The sequence below is a fragment of the Etheostoma spectabile genome, unplaced genomic scaffold (genome assembly GCF_008692095.1).
Source record: "Etheostoma spectabile isolate EspeVRDwgs_2016 unplaced genomic scaffold, UIUC_Espe_1.0 scaffold00019302, whole genome shotgun sequence".
Classification (NCBI taxonomy): domain Eukaryota; kingdom Metazoa; phylum Chordata; class Actinopteri; order Perciformes; family Percidae; genus Etheostoma; species Etheostoma spectabile.
The window spans coordinates 113261-132250 of record NW_022604805.1 but is presented as its reverse complement, the minus strand read 5'-3'; the positions used below and the strand labels follow the sequence as shown (position 1 = coordinate 132250).

The following is an 18990-nucleotide window of genomic DNA, read 5'->3' as shown; positions in this document are numbered from 1 at the left end:
ACAGGTAGGAAACACCAACACTGCAGCCCACTTGTCAGGAAGAAAACCAAATGTTAAAACTCATCTGTGGTCTTGTGACAGGAGATCTTTGCTTAATATGAACCATCAGAATGTTTAAGAATAAATACAAGAGGAGGTTATTGCTAAAATAGGAACTGAACATCCTCCATTGCATCATATCTCTTTTTCCTGTTTGTGTCTGTGTCATTTGGTTTTGTCAGCCACTTTGGGACAAGAAATCATGTAGTCCCCATATTCTCCATCAGGGGGAGCTCTATTGCTTTCCCATCCACATCTCACTTCTCCTTCAGTTGTTTAGATTGTATCTTCCCTCTTTGTCAGGATGTGGACATGATGGATCAGAACGGCATGACTCCTCTGATGTGGGCGGCTTACAGGACACACAGGTGTGTACCTTTGATCATTTGTGGAAGTGTACATAGAGCTGGGCAATATGGAGAAAATCAAATGTCACATTATTTATGATCCAATACATTGATGTAGATATCGCAGAGATGTTGTTGGGTTTATTATTGGTGCTTTCACTAAATAGTTACACAATTTTGATAAATAATCAACAATAATACGGACACAATGACTAAGTGGGCAAAGGCAAATAAAAACAACTGGTAAGTTTAAGAAATGACATCACTTTCCTGTAATATAGCCTTTAAAAGCAGGAAAAGACAACACTTGTGTCATGTTACAGTATCCAGAATTTAAGACGATACCTAGCCTCATATATCGATGTCAATATAATATCCATATAAGTGTACACGTCCCCACATTTGCTGTTACAGCGCGGTGTGCCTCGACAAGAAATCTTAATGATTGAGTAAATTACAACCTCAAATAAAGAAACTGATGCCTGGAAGAAGTGTGAAATACTGGCACTTGCATGGTGCAGAGGTGCACTGACAGCCCCATTCAAGCTAGAGCATGTTTCTGCTGACTGCAGCCACACACAGAACAGACAGACTGCAAACACAGGGAAACCAGTCCTAGCATTGCTGATTCATACGTTCTGTTAATAATACAGTAATGGATTGTGACATGACATTGATGGCTTTCTAGCATTTGAATGTGTTGCTTTTTCCAGAAAAAACTGCCTTAATAATGTCTGGTTCTAGCCTTTTGAGTGCTATTTTCTTGGCATTTGAAGATGTCACGTTGGGCTGTGGGACATTATAACCAGATTACAAGTAATTTTAAAGAAAATAACAGATCAGAAAATCAATAATAAAATCATTTGTTAGGTGCTGCTCTAATCCTGTGTCACAAAAAGAGTAGTTTAAGCCAATGGTGTTTGGTTATAAAGTGTTAAAAATTAGCCAGATTCAAGTCCCAAACTTAGACTTTCCAGCTGTCCTATTCCTTTTAATCACCTTTTTGTTGTCTTGACTTTGTCCTCCTTCCTTGTGACAAGTCTGTTTGGGAGGTGGGTTTCAACCTAGTTTGATTTACCTTGCCTTGATTTCGTCCTCTGTGTGACAGTGTGGATCCCACCCGGCTGCTACTGACCTTTAATGTGTCTGTCAACCTGGGCGACAAATATCACAAGAACACAGCGCTGCACTGGGCCGTGCTGGCCGGCAACACCACAGTCATCAGCCTGCTGCTGGACGCCAACGCTAACGTCGATGCACAGAAAATCAAGGCAAGGCCTTCCTCATGGCGCCAACCGACATCTTGGGGAACCTGTACTGCAATATGTAGACAAATGAGACACTGGCACTAAGAATGGTGGAAATGCAGCCAGAGGCCTTTGTGATGGGAGGTGTGTACCGACTGGTCTTGTGTTGTTTTCTGTAGGGTGAAACACCGCTAGATCTCGCCAAGCAACGGAAGAACGTTTGGATGATCAATCACTTACAGGAAGCACGGCAGGCCAAAGGCTACGACAGCCCTTCATACCTGAAGAGACTGAAGATGGACAAGGTACACACACACACACACACACACACACACACACACACACACACACACACACACACACACAGACAGGAGAGGACTCTTAAATGACAGGTTATGTTTAACATCACAACAACTGGAAAATAAAGGATTAAAATAACTTTTTTAGTGTCCAGTCTCACCATATTGGGTGCTAAATGACACGTGTCTTGATAAATCCACGCTTATACTCCAGTTAGTACTCGATCGAACATGAACAATCTACAGCAGGGTTGGCACGGTTCACAAAGCCCACGGTTCTGTAAGGTTCTTGTTATTTTTTCTTTTAATCTTTAACACTCCAGAAATATACTTCCGCCTATGATATACATCTTAATTATCCACTATGTTGGATACAGTATTAAAAAATGGTTAATATCAAGTAATCATGCACAAACTGAATTTGACTTGACTATATGCGTTGGGACCATCTCTGAGGACAGCAAGGGGAGATTTTGATACAACAAGAGGGAAGACATTAATGACTTCAACAAGCTTTTTGTTTATTTGGCAAAAAAAACGAGACTGTGTTGCCATTTACAGGAACGAATGTGCCTTTTTAGCACACGAAGATTGAAATATTACAGTATATCAATTGAAATAACTTGCATTTGTCAACTTCAGTGTAGCTCTTACAAAAATGGTGTCCTTTAAAAGAAAAAAAAAGGAACTCTTAAAGCTAAGTCTTTTGAATAAGTTTTTTTAATAAAAAGAAAATAAAAGTACTCTAGGCTGAGTTTTCCTAGTAACCTTACCGAAAAGGCTCAGAATGCTGCAAATGTTGGTATAATATATAAATGGCTGGTGGATTAAAGAAAAAAAACAGTAATTTGTTGAATGAATCAAATTTGAGCATGTGTGTCAGTGGCTTGTTGACATTGTTAGTTAATTTCCTATCCTGGGCTGGGACACTCGTTCATACGGTTTGATAAAGGACTTATTGGACTTTAACATAGCATTGCACTTAAAATCCCAAATTAGGTTATCCTGTATGTCTCATCTTCGTTTTTTCCTGCATCCATCGCGTGCGTGCTCGTCCGTCGCGGGGGGGAACTGAGCAGCCCCGCCCGCTGCAGAGAGCCAACAGGATTGAAACAGCAGCTGTTTCAGCAACTTTAGAGTGAGAAAGTCGTTCCAGCGGACTTTGATGTATACCTGTGTACATCACCCGTATACAGGTTGGCAGGACCGTCTTTCCCTGTACATTTTGTTGGTCGCTTGTCCACACCTCTTCTCTCACTCGCAAAAGGCTTGTTCGAGATGAACTATGTACTATGTAAAAGCTCTTTAAGTAGTTGTTAAGAATGGGCTGCACAATTATGGTCAAAATGATAATCACGATTATTTTAATCAATATTGAGATCATGATTATTTGTTGATTTTAACCAGAACAAATTTTATTCTCACAAATGCTATTTATAACTGCTTTCACATACATTGAAGTTGTATGCTCTATGACTGTTAATATTAATAGTATAGCTAGAGTCTATGCATATGCTACTCACAGAGAGACGGCTGACTCATTATGAATGGGTCCAGCACGGGTCGAATGGCGGGTCAGCGGAGTTACACACGTCGTGCGCATGAAATGTCTGTATCGTCACTCGGCTGCATTTTTATGAACTATGATATTCAGGCCATGGGTTGTATCTCTGGCCCAGGTCCAGCACGCTCCGTCTCACACGCTATGACTCATCAAACTGAAGTTCACTGCATTCAATAACTTCTTCTGGGTTTTTGCCATGGCGACCGCGATAGCAAAGAGTTATGGAACTGAAACACTGGTACAGATACAGATTTGCTTCTTATGCTTAACAAGATACAGCTGTGTTAATAATAATGAAAACTGGACAAATGTCAGAAGTGTGGACCGGAGGCCGCTGTGTCTCTCTGTGTTGCTGGGGGCCGTGTGAGTTAATGGGGGCGGGGCTGTGTCTCCATGTTGTTGGGAGCCGTGTGTGAGTGAATGGGGGCGGGGCTGGCTAACAGACTCTAACTAGCACCCTAGAGCCCTGTGAGCTAACAGACTCTAACTAGCACCCTAGAACCCTGTGAGCTAACAGACACTAACTAGCACCATAGAGCCCTGTGAGCTAACAAACACTACCTAGCACCCTAGAACCCTGTGAGCTAACAGACACTAACTAGCACCCTAGAGCCCTGTGAGCTAACAGACACTAACTAGCACCCTAGAACCCTGTGAGCTAACAGACACTAACTAGCACCCTAGAGCCCTGTGAGCTAACAGACACTAACTAGCACCCTAGAGCCCTGTGAGCTAACAGACACTAACTAGCACCCTAGAGCCCTGTGAGCTAACAGACACTAACTAGCACCCTAGAGCCCTGTGAGCTAACAGACACTAACTAGCACCCTAGAGCCCTGTGAGCTAAGAGACACTAACTAGCACCCTAGAACCCTGTGAGCTAACAGACACTAACTAGCACCCTAGAACCCTGTGAGCTAAGAGACACTACCTAGCACTCTAGAACCATGTGAGCTAACAGACACTAACTAGCACCCTAGAGCCCTGTGAGCTAACAGACACTAACTAGCACCCTAGAACCCTGTGAGCTAAGAGACACTACCTAGCACTCTAGAACCATGTGAGCTAACAGACACTAACTAGCACCCTAGAACCCTGTGAGCTAACAGACACTAACTAGCACCCTAGAACCCTGTGAGCTAAGAGACACTAACTAGCACTCTAGAACCATGTGAGCTAACAGACACTAACTAGCACCCTAGAACCCTGTGAGCTAAGAGACACTACCTAGCACTCTAGAACCATGTGAGCTAACAGACACTAACTAGCACCCTAGAGCCCTGTGAGCTAACAGACACTAACTAGCACCCTAGAACCCTGTGAGCTAAGAGACACTACCTAGCACTCTAGAACCATGTGAGCTAACAGACACTAACTAGCACCCTAGAACCCTGTGAGCTAACAGACACTAACTAGCACCCTAGAACCCTGTGAGCTAAGAGACACTAACTAGCACTCTAGAACCATGTGAGCTAACAGACACTAACTAGCACCCTAGAACCCTGTGAGCTAAGAGACACTAACTAGCACTGGTCACTGCTGTTGTCTGAAAAACAACACAGATGGGACGAAATGTTGCGTTTACTGGTAAACTGGTAAACCTTGAGACCAACGTATAACCGACTGCTATCTGTTGAGTTTTCCTCCCGTCCCTCTGTCCTCTGGGACTGTCTCATCTAGAAACTAAGCTGCATGCGGTGCAGGAACAACTCTGACTGGCTCATGATCAGACAGAGGTTTACGGAGGGGTAGATTGGCTTTGCAAATAAACTCAAAGCGTTCTATGAACGGAATGACGCATTTAAAATATTGCTTGATCAAGCAAATGTGATTGTGGGAAGCCGTAATTGTGATTAAAACTTGATTATTTGTGCAGCCCTAGGTTAAGACTAGAAAACAACAATCTATTTACATTAAAGAGGACAAGAGCAGGCAGGTAGACAAAGATCGGCTGTCATATTGGACAGTTTCCAGCCGTTTCCAGCAACCTTAGGCCAAAGGTTTTCAGTTGCGCTTGCGTCGAACTGTGCGACGTACACATGCTCCGAACCGAGACAAGCAAACTGAACGCTTTGGATGTTTTTTCATGAACCGTGCCACCCCTACTCTGTAGGGGGCCCTGGTTACAGCAAACTAATGTATCAACCACAGCCAAAACATAGTTTCCCACCCTAGTAGATGTGTAAAAATGATCTTTGTGTTGGTTTCTATGTCAGTGTTTCTGCTGATGTTGCTTTCAGAAATGTAAAAGACCAGGCATGCTACTTAAAACTCTATTTTAACTCTGCTTAAATGTGGTGTTGTCTTTCCACTTGTCTGCTGGGAAATTATTAGTTAAAACGGGTAAGAACTAGACACAAAACTATTGCATGAGGTTTGTCTCAACTTTAGTCCAGATCCCTCGTGTCAGGCCCAGTGATGTAGTTAGTAGAGTAGAATACATCTAACTTGCTTGGGTTGTTGAAAGAGTTGAATGTGTAAAAATACAAAAGGCTATAAAAAGATGTAATGCTTGATTTGTATGAACTAAATATTACATTTCATGTAGCCAGTGTTGGGACACCTCACTCTTTATACCCCCACATTTGGCTGTATTAACAAATATGATCTACATCATGCCTGCTTTATTGTGTGCTATCTATTGTAATGAATAAACAAATGCTAAAGTCGCTTGTAAAGTTTTAACCATGAACCTTTGAATCATAAATCTGGTATGATTTGTCTCATAACTCTTCTGATATTCAAAACAAACTGCTGTGTGCACTCTTGTTTCCAAAAGAAAATCTTGGAAATGTGTACTGTATCTGATCCCCCAGGAGTTTGTTTTTAGTCATGAATGATGATTAAAGGACATATTTTTTACTTTTACATCAGATTGTAAACCCTTGCTCCTTTTCTGTCTTATCTCTTGTCCAACTTACTTCTGTTTCCTATCAAATATATCTCTCACATCAATGCTTTGTCCTCTCTTCTTTTTCTTTTTCACCACGTTTACTACACGTCTTCTCTCCTCATATATGTCTTTCCTTCCCATCCTTATCCAAATCGGTCTCCTTCCTCTCTGGCTCCTGCAGGAGTTCAGGCAGAAGGTGATGCTGGCAACACCCTTCCTAGTCATCTGGCTCGTTGGCTTCATCGCTGATCTGGACATCGACTCGTGGTTGATCAAGGGCCTCATGTATGCCGGCGTCTGGATCACCGTGCAGTTTCTCTCCAAGTGTGTCTCAATTACATATCTCTCTCTCTCCCCCCTCTCACACACACACACACACACACACACACACACACACACACACACACACACACACACACACACACACACACACACACACACACACATACACACACACACACACACACAAGGCATATGTTATGTGAACCTTGTGTTCTGTACTCAAATTTCCTACAAGTCTTTTCCCTGCCAGTTATTGCTTAAATACTAAAAGCAACTAAAATTACATTTTAAGTGGTAATGAAACCGTCTCGATACTGATGCCTCTATATGACCAACAACGATACCAAGATCATACTACACGGTATAATATAATACATGTACTTGGCACATTATACACACAGGCTATATGGCCCACCCGCAAATAAACATGCTCCCTTACACACACACACACACACACACGCACACCCACTCACTCTGTACCCCCTGCTTAAGCCCCATCACCACTGCCATCTGGGCTTGCTGGTACGGTGGGTTGTGCCCCTCACTACTGTTAGCTCTGTGACTACAACACACATTACCCAGCGTGTTAGCTTTAAATTTACTGACATTCTTGCAATACTGTATTGGTAAAAAACACAATGGTGCCTGTATGTCATAAGGTTATGGTTTGGTTTATTTTTTTGCTGCTGGTCATTGCATGCATGCTTGCATTTGTTAGGAAGTGCAGTGCAGTGCAGAAAAAAGACAATGGCACCTTTAAATGAAAATCAAAAACTCAGAACTTAACCATGGCCATTTTAAATACACTGCTAATAACTCTTCTCTCTCTCTCTTTCCCTCTATCTCTCTGTACAGGGCTTTCTTCGACCACTCCATGCACAGCGCTCTCCCTCTGGGAATCTATCTGGCCACCAAGTTCTGGATGTACGCCACCTGGTTCTACTGGTTCTGGAACGATATCCTTTTCTGTCCCAGACTGCATCAGCTGTTGACTTTGTTTTCTTAAAGGGAGGAATGTAAATTAGCATCCCTAGTTCTGTGCAAAATGAGAATTAACTTTGTCTGGTCATACAGAATCTTGTAGTTGATCCGTCAGACATTTTCCAGTTTGAAACTAAATAATTGTGTTCCTAATTTCCATGTTGGCTATTGCTACACGTCAGTCTCTGATGGATGACTTCTGTTAAAACCAAGTCGTTTACACTTTTGGCATTTAGCTGCTTCTTGAGGAGTCTTGTCCAGAGGGACTCTGTTCGAGAGAAGTTAATAATCTTCACCTAGAAACACTGACTGTTTCTTGGATCAAGCTCTAACCTTTCAGATTTTTAATAATGGTCTTTAAAGCCCACATGGTCTGAGCATTTCGTCAAACAACCGCCCAGGTGGCCTAAACCACTCCTCTACATTAAATGCAACATTAGGCCATGAGTCAAATTATTGTTTTGTCCTTTGTAGCTCTTTTCAATAGATGTGATAAGTGATAGTTGGGCTTTTCTGTCCACCTAATTTAGTCTTATTCACCCATTTGTGTGAAGCATGCCAGAGCTTTGAGACCTTGCACGCACTGTCTGGAAAGAGACATCTACTCAAAGCCTTGCATTTGTGTCACAAGCTGGTTGAAATGGGACTCTCTATTCATAGCTAATAACAATTGCACAAGTCATTCAACATAAAGCCAAGAGCTTTCATGAATCCGTTAGGACCATTTGTACATTTGGCATGTTCTCCAAGCAGCGAGGTTCTTAATAAAATATGGGCCTGTAAAATAGATTTGTACTGCTTTCTGCTGCTTGTGATGCATTTTGGTTGAAGAGTAGAAAAGTACTTGTGTTGGCCGGCTGCAACATCAGTGAGATTAAGTTACAGGCCAGTTTCAGTGGACTGTAAGTGGGAAAGGTTTATGTAAAGAGCAGAAGGAGTTGTTGGAAACTACATTAAACAAATGCCTCAGGGTCCAGTTGTGATAGCTATTTAAGTACTAATGTGTTGCATGTCTCAGTGAAGCAGCGGCTTAGTTTTGGGTGAATGTTGCTGTATTAGAATTGTGAACATGGAGTTTGGTGTGTAACAGCTGCTGGGTGAAACCCAGTGAAGCGACTCCAAAGTGTTTCTGTTGGCATGAGCTCGACTGCACTCACATTTTTGTTCATGGAAGAATCACCTTTGTGTTCAGAAACTACTGATTGCCAAAGGTGAGAGGGGAGCTCTCGTTTGTGCAAGGCATTTCATTTTATGCCTCGCTGCTCTGCTAATGGAAAGGGAGAGTACGATGTCTTTGACCTGAGCTTATTAAAGAAGAAAACTGTTCTGTTTTTTCAGTAATTTGAAAATGCTGGCAGAGTTGTGTTTTGTATGGTTTGTCTACCAGACCTAAAATTGATGGAAGGCATCTAACACAATGACCTGTTGTTGATCTGCTCCCTAAGCCAGGTTTACATATTTGCATTCATCCTCAAAGAGCAGCGGTTATGTTGCACTCCATCATGTAGTCTGCTAAATGTTTGTTTGTACATGGCTCAAAAGTTGCCCCTTTGACTGCAGGCAGGATCTTTCCTGTGTGAAGGCATTTCCTTGTGAAAACCATTGTTCTTTCAGACTTCTATTTTACCCTCCAACTATCAATTTTGTCGTTAAGCCTGTGCTCTTTATCTGCCGTGAATCTATTTCCTGTAACGGTGTCTTTTGTCTGTCTTGTTAGTTGAAAGACATGCCGTTTCATGTTCCTGACAGCTCAGGGAGTTTAGCTTTTCTCCTGCAGCGTTGCAGACATGGGCTATCTGTTGTGAACTGTGGCCACTCTCTCACTCAGGTGGACAGTTGGTTCTTATTCTTGTTGCCTACTTGCATGCAAATGAGTACTTTTTTTCTAATCACATGTATTTATGCAAATCAAGTGATATGCAAATCAGGAGCATGGTACCGTGGGGCTGGATGGTTTGATGCTTGTTTTACCTAGAAGTTAATGATAAATTCAAAGCTAACATATGAGTGAAACTGTTCACACTGCTACCCTCAAGCAAAATTACCCGATGGCCACCATAGATGAGGTTGGTTTATGCTCAGAATAAATTAGTTTGTACAACATGTCTTCTGAAGAACGGGTCTGAAGGCAAAAGTGGTTATAACTGTTCCCAGACACTTGGAGGCAGGGTGAAAGCCGGTCATTGTAGACGGCGATTCAACAACTGCCACCAGCTGTTTATCATAACAAAAGTTGTGGAAACATGTTAATTTGAATTTTCTTTTGCTGATTTTCTGGAAATTCATTTTAAAATGTGTGCTCAATTTGTATGGCTAGTTGGATTGTCAGTTTTGGAAAGTTACGGAAAGCCCATCCTGATTCTGCCGTTGGAAAGCTGTGAGGGAAGGGGTTTTAAAGCGGCTTGACCATCCAATGAGCACTTGGTTTGAAGCATACTGATGCCTTTAACCTCGTCTAATGTCCTCCTTTGTATTCTTCAGTGTGTTGTGTCAGGGGAGGTATCAGTTTACACTCTCTGACCTTTCAGAGTCTGCTTACATAAACCAAGGACTCATGCCCAGCATTTTATACAAGCTTTCAGTTTTAATATTGAACTTGGCTTCAAGGATGAGAATATAAAGTTTTCGTTTGTGTCATGGGCTAAAGGATTCCAACATCTGGTTTAAAGTGTCCTAGTGTCCTGGCCTGATTATCTTATCAGACAATAGACATTTCCATTTCACGTCTAATTGTGGACCTTTTCTTCATCTACTTATGAACAAAAAGCCAATGCAGTGCAGAGGGGGAAGATTACGGGTTTTGATGTAGCACGTTTCTCAGCACGTCTCTATTAGGCGGTGTAGTTCTGCTGCCCGGTATCTCGCACAAACTTTCTATCCACCAGTTCTTTCAACTATTGTTAGCTCATTAGCCTCCTCAGGACTGGCTGAAATCTGCTCAAATGACAAAAGTGGAGCAGAAAGACTTCAAATTTTTCTCAATAGACTTTCGTCATTAATGCATATCCAGCAGGTGCACTAAAAATCAGAGTTAATGATGCCTGGAGTTTTGCACTGTACTGATGTAGCATTCATTTCACTTTGTCTGCACTGCATTGCAAGTCTTCTGTGAACCCTATTGCTGTTTGTTAGGGAAACCTTCTTAAATACACCTCACCCCTCAGCCTTTTAAAAGATAGATGGGTATTAGGGTGGTTGGTAACATTTGAACTTTCCATAGCCATTTGGCTGCTGAACAAAACACCTGTGCCCTGGTTGGCAGGGTTGGTCCGTTGGTCGGTCCACCACTTTGGTCTAGACTAAAACATCAAGTATTGGATGGATTGGCACCACATTTTAAAGGACAGTCATGAAGCTGACTTTGGTGACCATCTGACTTTCCATTATCGCCACCATGAGGTTGATATTTGTGGTTTTGAGTGGAATGTCTCCACTATTGGATGGATTGCCATACAATTTAGCAGAGATATTTATGTTCCTCTCAGGTTGAATTCTCACAACTTTGTTAAAGCTTTTCATGTAATGATAATCTAATTTAGGACTATAATACAGTGACATTCCCTCAGCTGTACTTTGTGTTTGTGCTAATTAGTGTTTGGACTTTAACGCACAATGCATGTTAGCATTGACATTGTGAGTATGATCATGCTGATGTTAGCATTTAGCGTGAGGCACCGCTGTGCCTAAGTACATCTCAGCATGGCGGCAGATCTGAATGCACTTGCAAAGACAAATGGTTTCTCACATTTTAAAAACCTGTAGGATTCCGCTAGCCCCCATATATATATATATATATATATATATATATATATATATATATATATATTTTTTTTTTTTTTTTTGCCATGCATTAAACTTGCAAAAGTAACAGTGCAGGTGTTTAATTTTAAGCTTAGAATATGATCCACACACATTTACATCTCTGCCACAGATGGAAGTGTCAGCCAACTTCCATTCCTGCAAAAGATGCATGTAAAACAATCATTTTTAAAAAGAAATAGCATTGCAACCTTTAAAGAGGGCATTTTAAAATGCAGAATCTTCCCCCTAGTTCAAACAGAATATTCTCTGCCTGTGTGGTTTCAGTGTCTATTCCAAACTGACAATTATTTCATAGTTTGTTTTTCTTCTGTCACACATGAGCACACAGGGATGAGGCTTTTCCCAGTCTGGGCCCCTCTGTGGGATTCAGCTGACTCATGCACACCTGGAAGAGAGACTCTGCTGCTAATCAGTCTACATCTGTCACAGAATACACTCTTATCTCTCCATGGTTATACACAAGTCTGTAGAATCTGTACACCTGTGCCCTTTGGGTTCAGGTCTCAGCCCAGTAATGTGAGCATGCATGCTCTTTTTTTCCTCCTATATTTCTACACTTAGTGAGAAAAACTGACACACAGACTGAGCCGTTGTTCTGTTGTGTCAGCAAAGAATCTACACAAATGAACAGACTTGTGTCTGTGAGAGCAGGACTGGTTTACGGTCTCCTTGTATGGATACATGGTAGGAAGTCATGAAGAGCTGTGGTGACAGACTGACGTGCTCTCTCCTTGAGTGGGTGAGATGAGATAGCTGCTGTTAGTCGAGTTACTATCAAGTGAGAATCTGACTCAGATTGCTGTAATTTTCATAAAAATGCAAGGAAATGGTTTTATTTAAATGTTGACCTAAAACATGATAAATGGCAGGCAAGTTCTGGAGTTATAACGAGTGCCTTTTTTCAATGAGTCTCCTGGTGCCACCTGCATATTTACCATACAGACATGAGAACCATATCTTATCTTTTTATCTAACTCTCAGCAAGAAATTGAATAGGTACATTTACCAAAATGTCAAACTTTAACACTTCTAACAATAAAAACTATTTAAAAAAAAAAGGTTAATATATAAATATAGTGACTTGTGACCGTGACACCATGTGTTAACGTCTTCACACTACAGCTCTAAATGCTGTGCACTAAGTTCTGTTTGGATCCAGCTCAGGTGGCGGGACTTGAACTGAGGTTGAGGTCTTCCGTCCTCTGGCAGTAGTACTGTGGTTCACCAGAATGGGTGTTGGTTATGGAAAACACCCGGCAGTTGACCCATCTGTCTTTCCAATAACAAAGAAAAAACGATGCAGAAGAAGCTGTTGGTCCGTCTTCCTTAACCTTGGCAGCACATCTCCCCTTTGCCACTGTCCACATGCCCTTCCTGATCAACACGCTGGCTCTCTTCTACAACTTTGGCAAGTCCTGGAAGTCTGACCCAGGAATTATCAAAGCATCAGAGGAGCAGAAGAAAAAGGTAAAGTTACAGGAAAGAATCGAGCAGGAACCTTTGTAAAGGACATGTTTGAATCCCTACTTGAACATGTTTTCTTGGATGTGTTGTAAATCCTAATTTAATCAGTTTTAACGTGAGCGAGAGATCCCGGCTGATTATCCTCTGGTCTTGCTTCCTCTCTGTCCCTCATTATAGCTTTCTAATGGGGGGCATCGGGTTCTGTGCTTTGTACCGGGCCCAGTAAATGATGAAGAGCTACATTTACCCCGCATTGTTAGCAGTTCTCAGTTATTCATAAATATTTCTGCCATGTCTCTGTCTGTCTGTTTTTTCTTTTTTAAATCCTGCTTTTGTTTCTTGCTTCCTTCCTCCAGACAATTGTGGAGCTGGCAGAGACGGGCAGTCTGGATCTGAGCATATTCTGCAGCACCTGCTTGGTACATTTTTTATTTCTTTCTTGCAAGACGACACTTCCAGAGGAAAATGGCAACAACCTCTTACTTCTTTTGTGACTGTTTCCTATAGATACGAAAGCCCGTCAGGTCCAAACACTGCGCCGTGTGCAACCGCTGCATCGCCAAGTTTGACCACCACTGTCCCTGGGTGGGGAACTGTGTCGGTATGTCAACCCCCCCCCACAATTAGCTGTTTGACATTTTCTTCCCCAGACTAAAGAGTGTGGCTCTTTTCTGTTTGATATCCGCTCCGTTTTCCACTCTAAGAAGCAGCATGTGTCCGGACTGAGCCCTCTGCTCTCAGGTTATTCTGGGTCTGGGTCTGGGTCTGGTACACAACAGAAACACATGTTGAGGGAAATGCTGTGATACCTTTAATGAATACCTTTCCAAATAACATCAGATTTAGTCTGAAAAAAGATGTATTACTGCATTTGAAAGGATTTAACTCCAGACAGAGTGCATCGTTAAGTGTAGATCGTTGAGGTTAGTTTCAATTCATGTGTTCAGTGATGAATTATTAGTTTCATAAAACTCAACTAGAGCCGCAGAGATTCATCGATTAGTTGGCAACTGTTAAATTAATCGCTGACTATTTTCATTATCTGTTAATCGCTTTACGTTCTTCATGGGGAAGCGAGTGTGTGTCCAGAGGGCGTCTGTGGAGCAGGCCGGAGACAGTTGGGGAAGGAAGGAGGGCCGGGGCTGTAGCTCTTCCTGTTTGGAAGCAGGTGGTCAGGAAGAAGCTGTAAATGGGGGAAAACTGGCCGAGCAAACAACACTCCCAGATAAATGACTCCTGGGATCAGGGGCCTGGAAAATCATTTTTCAAAACATCAAACACAGTAGTTCTTTATGTTGTTATGTTTTTCTTTGTAATATCTGTCATCTTTTATGTTTGTTTTTGTCATCGACCCCTTAAAAGATTGAGAATATACCGGGGAGCCCCTCATGTACTGTATGTCCCCTGAAATCATTTCTTACACTTCTAAAGTCTTAGTTAAGAACAGAACATGATAAAATGTATTAAAGTGCTCATATTATGCTAATTTTCAGGTTCATAATTGTATTTAGAAGTTATATCAGAATGGGTTTACATGGTTTCAAACATGCTCAGCACCTAGGTAAGGACTACTAGCCAGTCAGGAACAGAGTATGAGGCCCTGACAGTACCTAGGTAAGGACTACTAGCCAGTCAGAAGCAGAGTATGAGGCCCTGACAGTACCTAGGTAAGGACTACTAGCCAGTCAGGAACAGAGTATGAGGCCCTGACAGTACCTAGGTAAGGACTACTAGCCAATCAGGAACAGAGTATGAGGCCCTGACAGTACCTAGGTAAGGACTACTAGCCAGTCAGGAGCAGAGTATGAGGCCCTGACAGTACCTAGGTAAGGACTACTAGCCAGTCAGAAGCAGAGTATGAGGGTCCTGACAGTACCTAGGTAAGGACTACTAGCCAGTCAGAAGCAGAGTATGAGGGTCCTGACAGTACCTAGGTAAGGACTACTAGCCAGTCAGGAACAGAGTATGAGGGTCCTGACAGTACCTAGGTAAGGACTACTAGCCAGTCAGAAGCAGAGTATGAGGGCCCTGACAGTACCTAGGTAAGGACTACTAGCCAGTCAGAAGCAGAGTATGAGGGTCCTGACAGTACCTAGGTAAGGACTACTAGCCAGTCAGGAAAAGAGTATGAGGGTCCTGACAGTACCTAGGTAAGGACTACTAGCCAGTCAGGAGCAGAGTATGAGGGTCCTGACAGTACCTAGGTAAGGACTACTAGCCAGTCAGAAGCAGAGTATGAGGGTCCTGACAGTACCTAGGTAAGGACTACTAGCCAGTCAGAAGCAGAGTATGAGGTCCTGACAGTACCTAGGTAAGGACTACTAGCCAGTCAGGAGCAGAGTATTCATGTGGGCCTTGTTTGGTCCACACCTGACTACGGTGCTGAGAACAGGAACTGATGTGGGGGTTTCTCCTCTGTAGGAAGTGGGAATCACCGCTACTTCATGGGTTATCTCTTCTTCCTGCTCTGCATGATCTGCTGGATGATCTACGGCTGCATTTCCTGTGAGTAGGAGAAGCATTTTTCCATTTCTTTCCCTGGTTGTGTCTCTCTGCTAACTCCTTTCCTCCTTTCCTTTCCTCCCTTCCTTCCTTCCTTCCTCCCTCAGACTGGAGGCTCCACTGTGCCACCAGTTATGCCAAGGATGGTTTCTGGCTCTATCTGACCCAGATCGCCTCCTGCTCCCCCTGGATGTTCTGGATGTTCCTCAACAGCATCTTCCACTTCATGTGGGTGGCCGTGCTCATCATGTGTCAGCTCTACCAGGTCTGCATTTCCGTTTGGAGAAACCGGGATTAGCTGTTGAGCTTGAATTGCTGTGTGTCCCTGTGTGAAATGTTGGCTGACCTCTCAGAGTTCCCTGTCTTAGATCGCTGCTCTGGGAATCACCACCAACGAGAGGATGAACGCTCGGAGATACAAGCACTTTAAAGTCACAGCCACGTCCATCGAAAGCCCCTTCAAGTAAGTGATCTTCACCTGTTGGCTACAGAGAGCAGAATGTCCTCGATTCAGTGATGGCTCTCAAAAGGTCCGTTTTAGACCTTTGTTGTCATAGTAACAGACAACAGAATTTGAAGAGCTCTTCTGTTCAATGAAAAACGAGACATCACATGCATTCAGGCGTAACATTTAAATAAATAAGGTTGATATGCACATGAGAGGGGGGGAGTGATGAGATAAAATAACAAGTGCATTTCACATTTAAAAGAAAATAGTTAAATAGTAAAAAAAAAGATCTAGGGATGACAACAGGTGCTGGTTTCTGAAGTGTGTGACTGACCCTATATCAATATAATAATTAGTTTTCACCCCTCCAGCACAATTGGAATGGTGCTTTCCTCACACTAATGCCACTCATGTTGCTCTCTCTCTCTCTCTCTCTCTCCCCCCCCCCCCCCCCCCCCCCCCCCCCTGCAGCCACGGCTGCTTCAGAAACCTCATCGATTTCTTTGAGATCCGCTGCTGCGGTCTGATCCGGCCCATGGCCGTGGACTGGACCACGCAGTACACAATAGAGTACGACCAGACGTCTGGCTCGGGCTACCAGCTGGTGTAGAGGACGAGGACGGGGGGGGGGGGGGTGGTGGAAGTGAGTTTTGGAATGATTACTGTCCCGTCTGTTGTCGGGAGCGCTTGCTTTTTTTGGACCATCTCTCCCTCACCGATCAAAAGACTTAGAAAAGAATGAGCCAGGACTAGCATGCTGTCACGGGGCGAGGCCTCTCCCTCCGCCCTCACCTCCACCCTCTACTACTACTACTACTACTTCTACTCTCCAACATCAGACAGTACCTCCACATTCCCAACCCCACCCCACCCTCCACCTCGTCTCTTCTCCTGAGCCCTTTGGACGGTTGGTGCTGCCGGGCACAAACGGAGAGGAGAGAGGCCGACGGACCAGAGGAATTCCAAAATAAAAGCTCTTGTTTGTGGTGGAGGTGTGACGCTGCAGCGCCGTGGAGCCCCTCCCACTTTCTCTCCTTATTTATGGTGTCCCTGTTGATGTGCCCTGTGTGTATCCTTTTGTTTTGGATTGGTTCAGGAACTCTGCTGGTCCTGGGATGATGAACTGTGGTGGCTAGGAAAGCTGAAGGAAAGTTGTTGTTTTGGACTTCTTTTTAACCGTGAATAGAGATAAGGGAATGTCTTTTTAAGGTCATGATTTTGCACCGTGATTATTTTTTGGAGTTGAGCGGATGAGGATTTGCCAACATAGTTGAACTTATCAGAGTGTTACAGGTGGAGCCGCTGGAGGAGTCCAGCTTCTCACCTGCTGAAAGAAAGCTGCACGCAATTTTAAGAGGAAATGTAAGCGTTTTTTACTCAAAGTAATAACCTGGAAACATTTGATGTGCTGTAATAATTCCAGATTAAGCGCATTCCTTCAGCGGCGACCACTGTAGACGTGACAGAAAATATCCTACAGACAATGTGATACAGGAATATTTATTTAAAACTATTTATAGACAAAGTTGCTATGTTCTAGCGCCATCATTTTAACATTTCACATCATTTTAGCTGAGTAGGTTTTTATGACAACAAGAAGTACCTGTAGCAGTTTGACATGGAAGCCCGGGAACTTTCCCATAAACTGTATATAGACGGGTGCAGCGAGCGTATTTATTAACAGCAGAGTTGAGAATGCAGTCGAAGGACAGGGAGTTTACAAGAAAGGTTCATTCCGTATGGTTTTTTTCTCCAAAAGCTGTAAAGTCTTATTTGTTTTTTTGTCTGCCTACAACATTGCACTGATCATTTGTTTTTGGCCGTTACTGAACACGCGGGCCCGTCAGCGCCGCTTCACACCGACGCTTCCATTGTTTACAGAGAGGAGTAGGAGGGGCCAGTCAGACATGGCCAACCCCCCCCCCCCCCCTACCCCCCCGCAGGCAGCAGCAGGCCAGACTGAAGTGTAAAGAATGTGCACCTGTACATAAACAATATCTTTCTCTGTAACTATTTTCTTTCCTTTTGTCAGTGTTAGTTGAAGGTGCTCCTGGGTCTACTTTCTTTTTTTGAGTTTGGGGGATTTCTTCCAACAAAACAGAAGAAAATCAAGTGACTATACTCCAAGTGTATGACTATAGCTTTTAGTGATGTCCGACACTGCTGTCTATAGGCATTTTAACCCCTTAATACCTTAAATCCCCCTGCGCCCCAGCCAAGAAACTCCACTGCATGTACGATGCTGGGGACAGCTGGGCTCTCGCCGTCACGCCCCCAACCCCATAGTCATCACCATGGTGACAGCCCGGCAAGCCACGTGTCTGTATATAGTGAATGTTATGTATTTGCAAGTACTTTTCTGCATTGCGTTCATTTGTCTGTCTTTTATTTTATTTTCTTTCTCAAATCCAGTGTGTTTAGTGGAAGTTTTCTGTCAGGTCGCCAGACTACCAGTCGGGCCTGACTGTGCAAGTGTGTAATATATTTGAATGTTCCATGCTTGTGGACTCTGTAGTCATCCTTAAGGTTTTTATTTTTTATTTCTATGTCATATATCGCTGGGTTTGTTATACCACTGGATGTACAAATTGTAAAGCAAAGACACTAGAGAACTAAGGCAGACGCCAACTTTTGTTTTTTTTCTAAAAGCTGAAATGTGATCATGCAATAGTTTAAGGACAGAGGGAGGTTATATATTACATTAGGCCTCTGGAACTTTTGGGCCTCATGTTTGCATCATCAGAAGGGGGCGGTTATGTCATCATAGTCCATGTTTCACTCCCCCATCCTGCAAACCAACCACTGATGTCATTTCTGCCCTACAAAGACAACATACAGCAGCTGCTTTTTGTGTGCTTTAAAGGCCAAAGGTTGATTTCATATCAGTACCAGTAACTAACCACTTGGGTTCTCATCATGCCTTTAACGTGACACGAGGTCAATGCAGACTGGTGTTTTTGTTTTTCTAGGGCAGGGTTCTGCTCATCTGGGACATGAATCTAAAGCCATTTCAGTCCTCAATAGTTCTTCCAGCAGCCTGACATGTTTCTGTTCCGTCTCCCCTCTCACCTCGCCATGTGGGAAAATTAAAGTAAAAAAGAT

At 43.1% G+C, this 18990-nt stretch overlaps 1 protein-coding gene across 1 annotated transcript; it reads left to right on the top strand.

The window, feature by feature from the left end:
* Positions 1 to 221: 221 nt before the first annotated feature.
* Positions 222 to 18971, top strand: LOC116684515 (palmitoyltransferase ZDHHC17; the record flags this gene model as incomplete). Its single annotated transcript, XM_032510105.1, has 12 exons — positions 222 to 407; positions 1495 to 1657; positions 1813 to 1938; positions 6571 to 6713; positions 7527 to 7627; positions 12817 to 12941; positions 13295 to 13357; positions 13446 to 13539; positions 15360 to 15443; positions 15548 to 15705; positions 15809 to 15903; positions 16360 to 18971. Coding segments are annotated over 12 exons (1477 nt in total), but the record flags the coding sequence as incomplete, so codon positions are not given.
* Between the last annotated feature and the right edge of the window lie 19 nt (positions 18972 to 18990).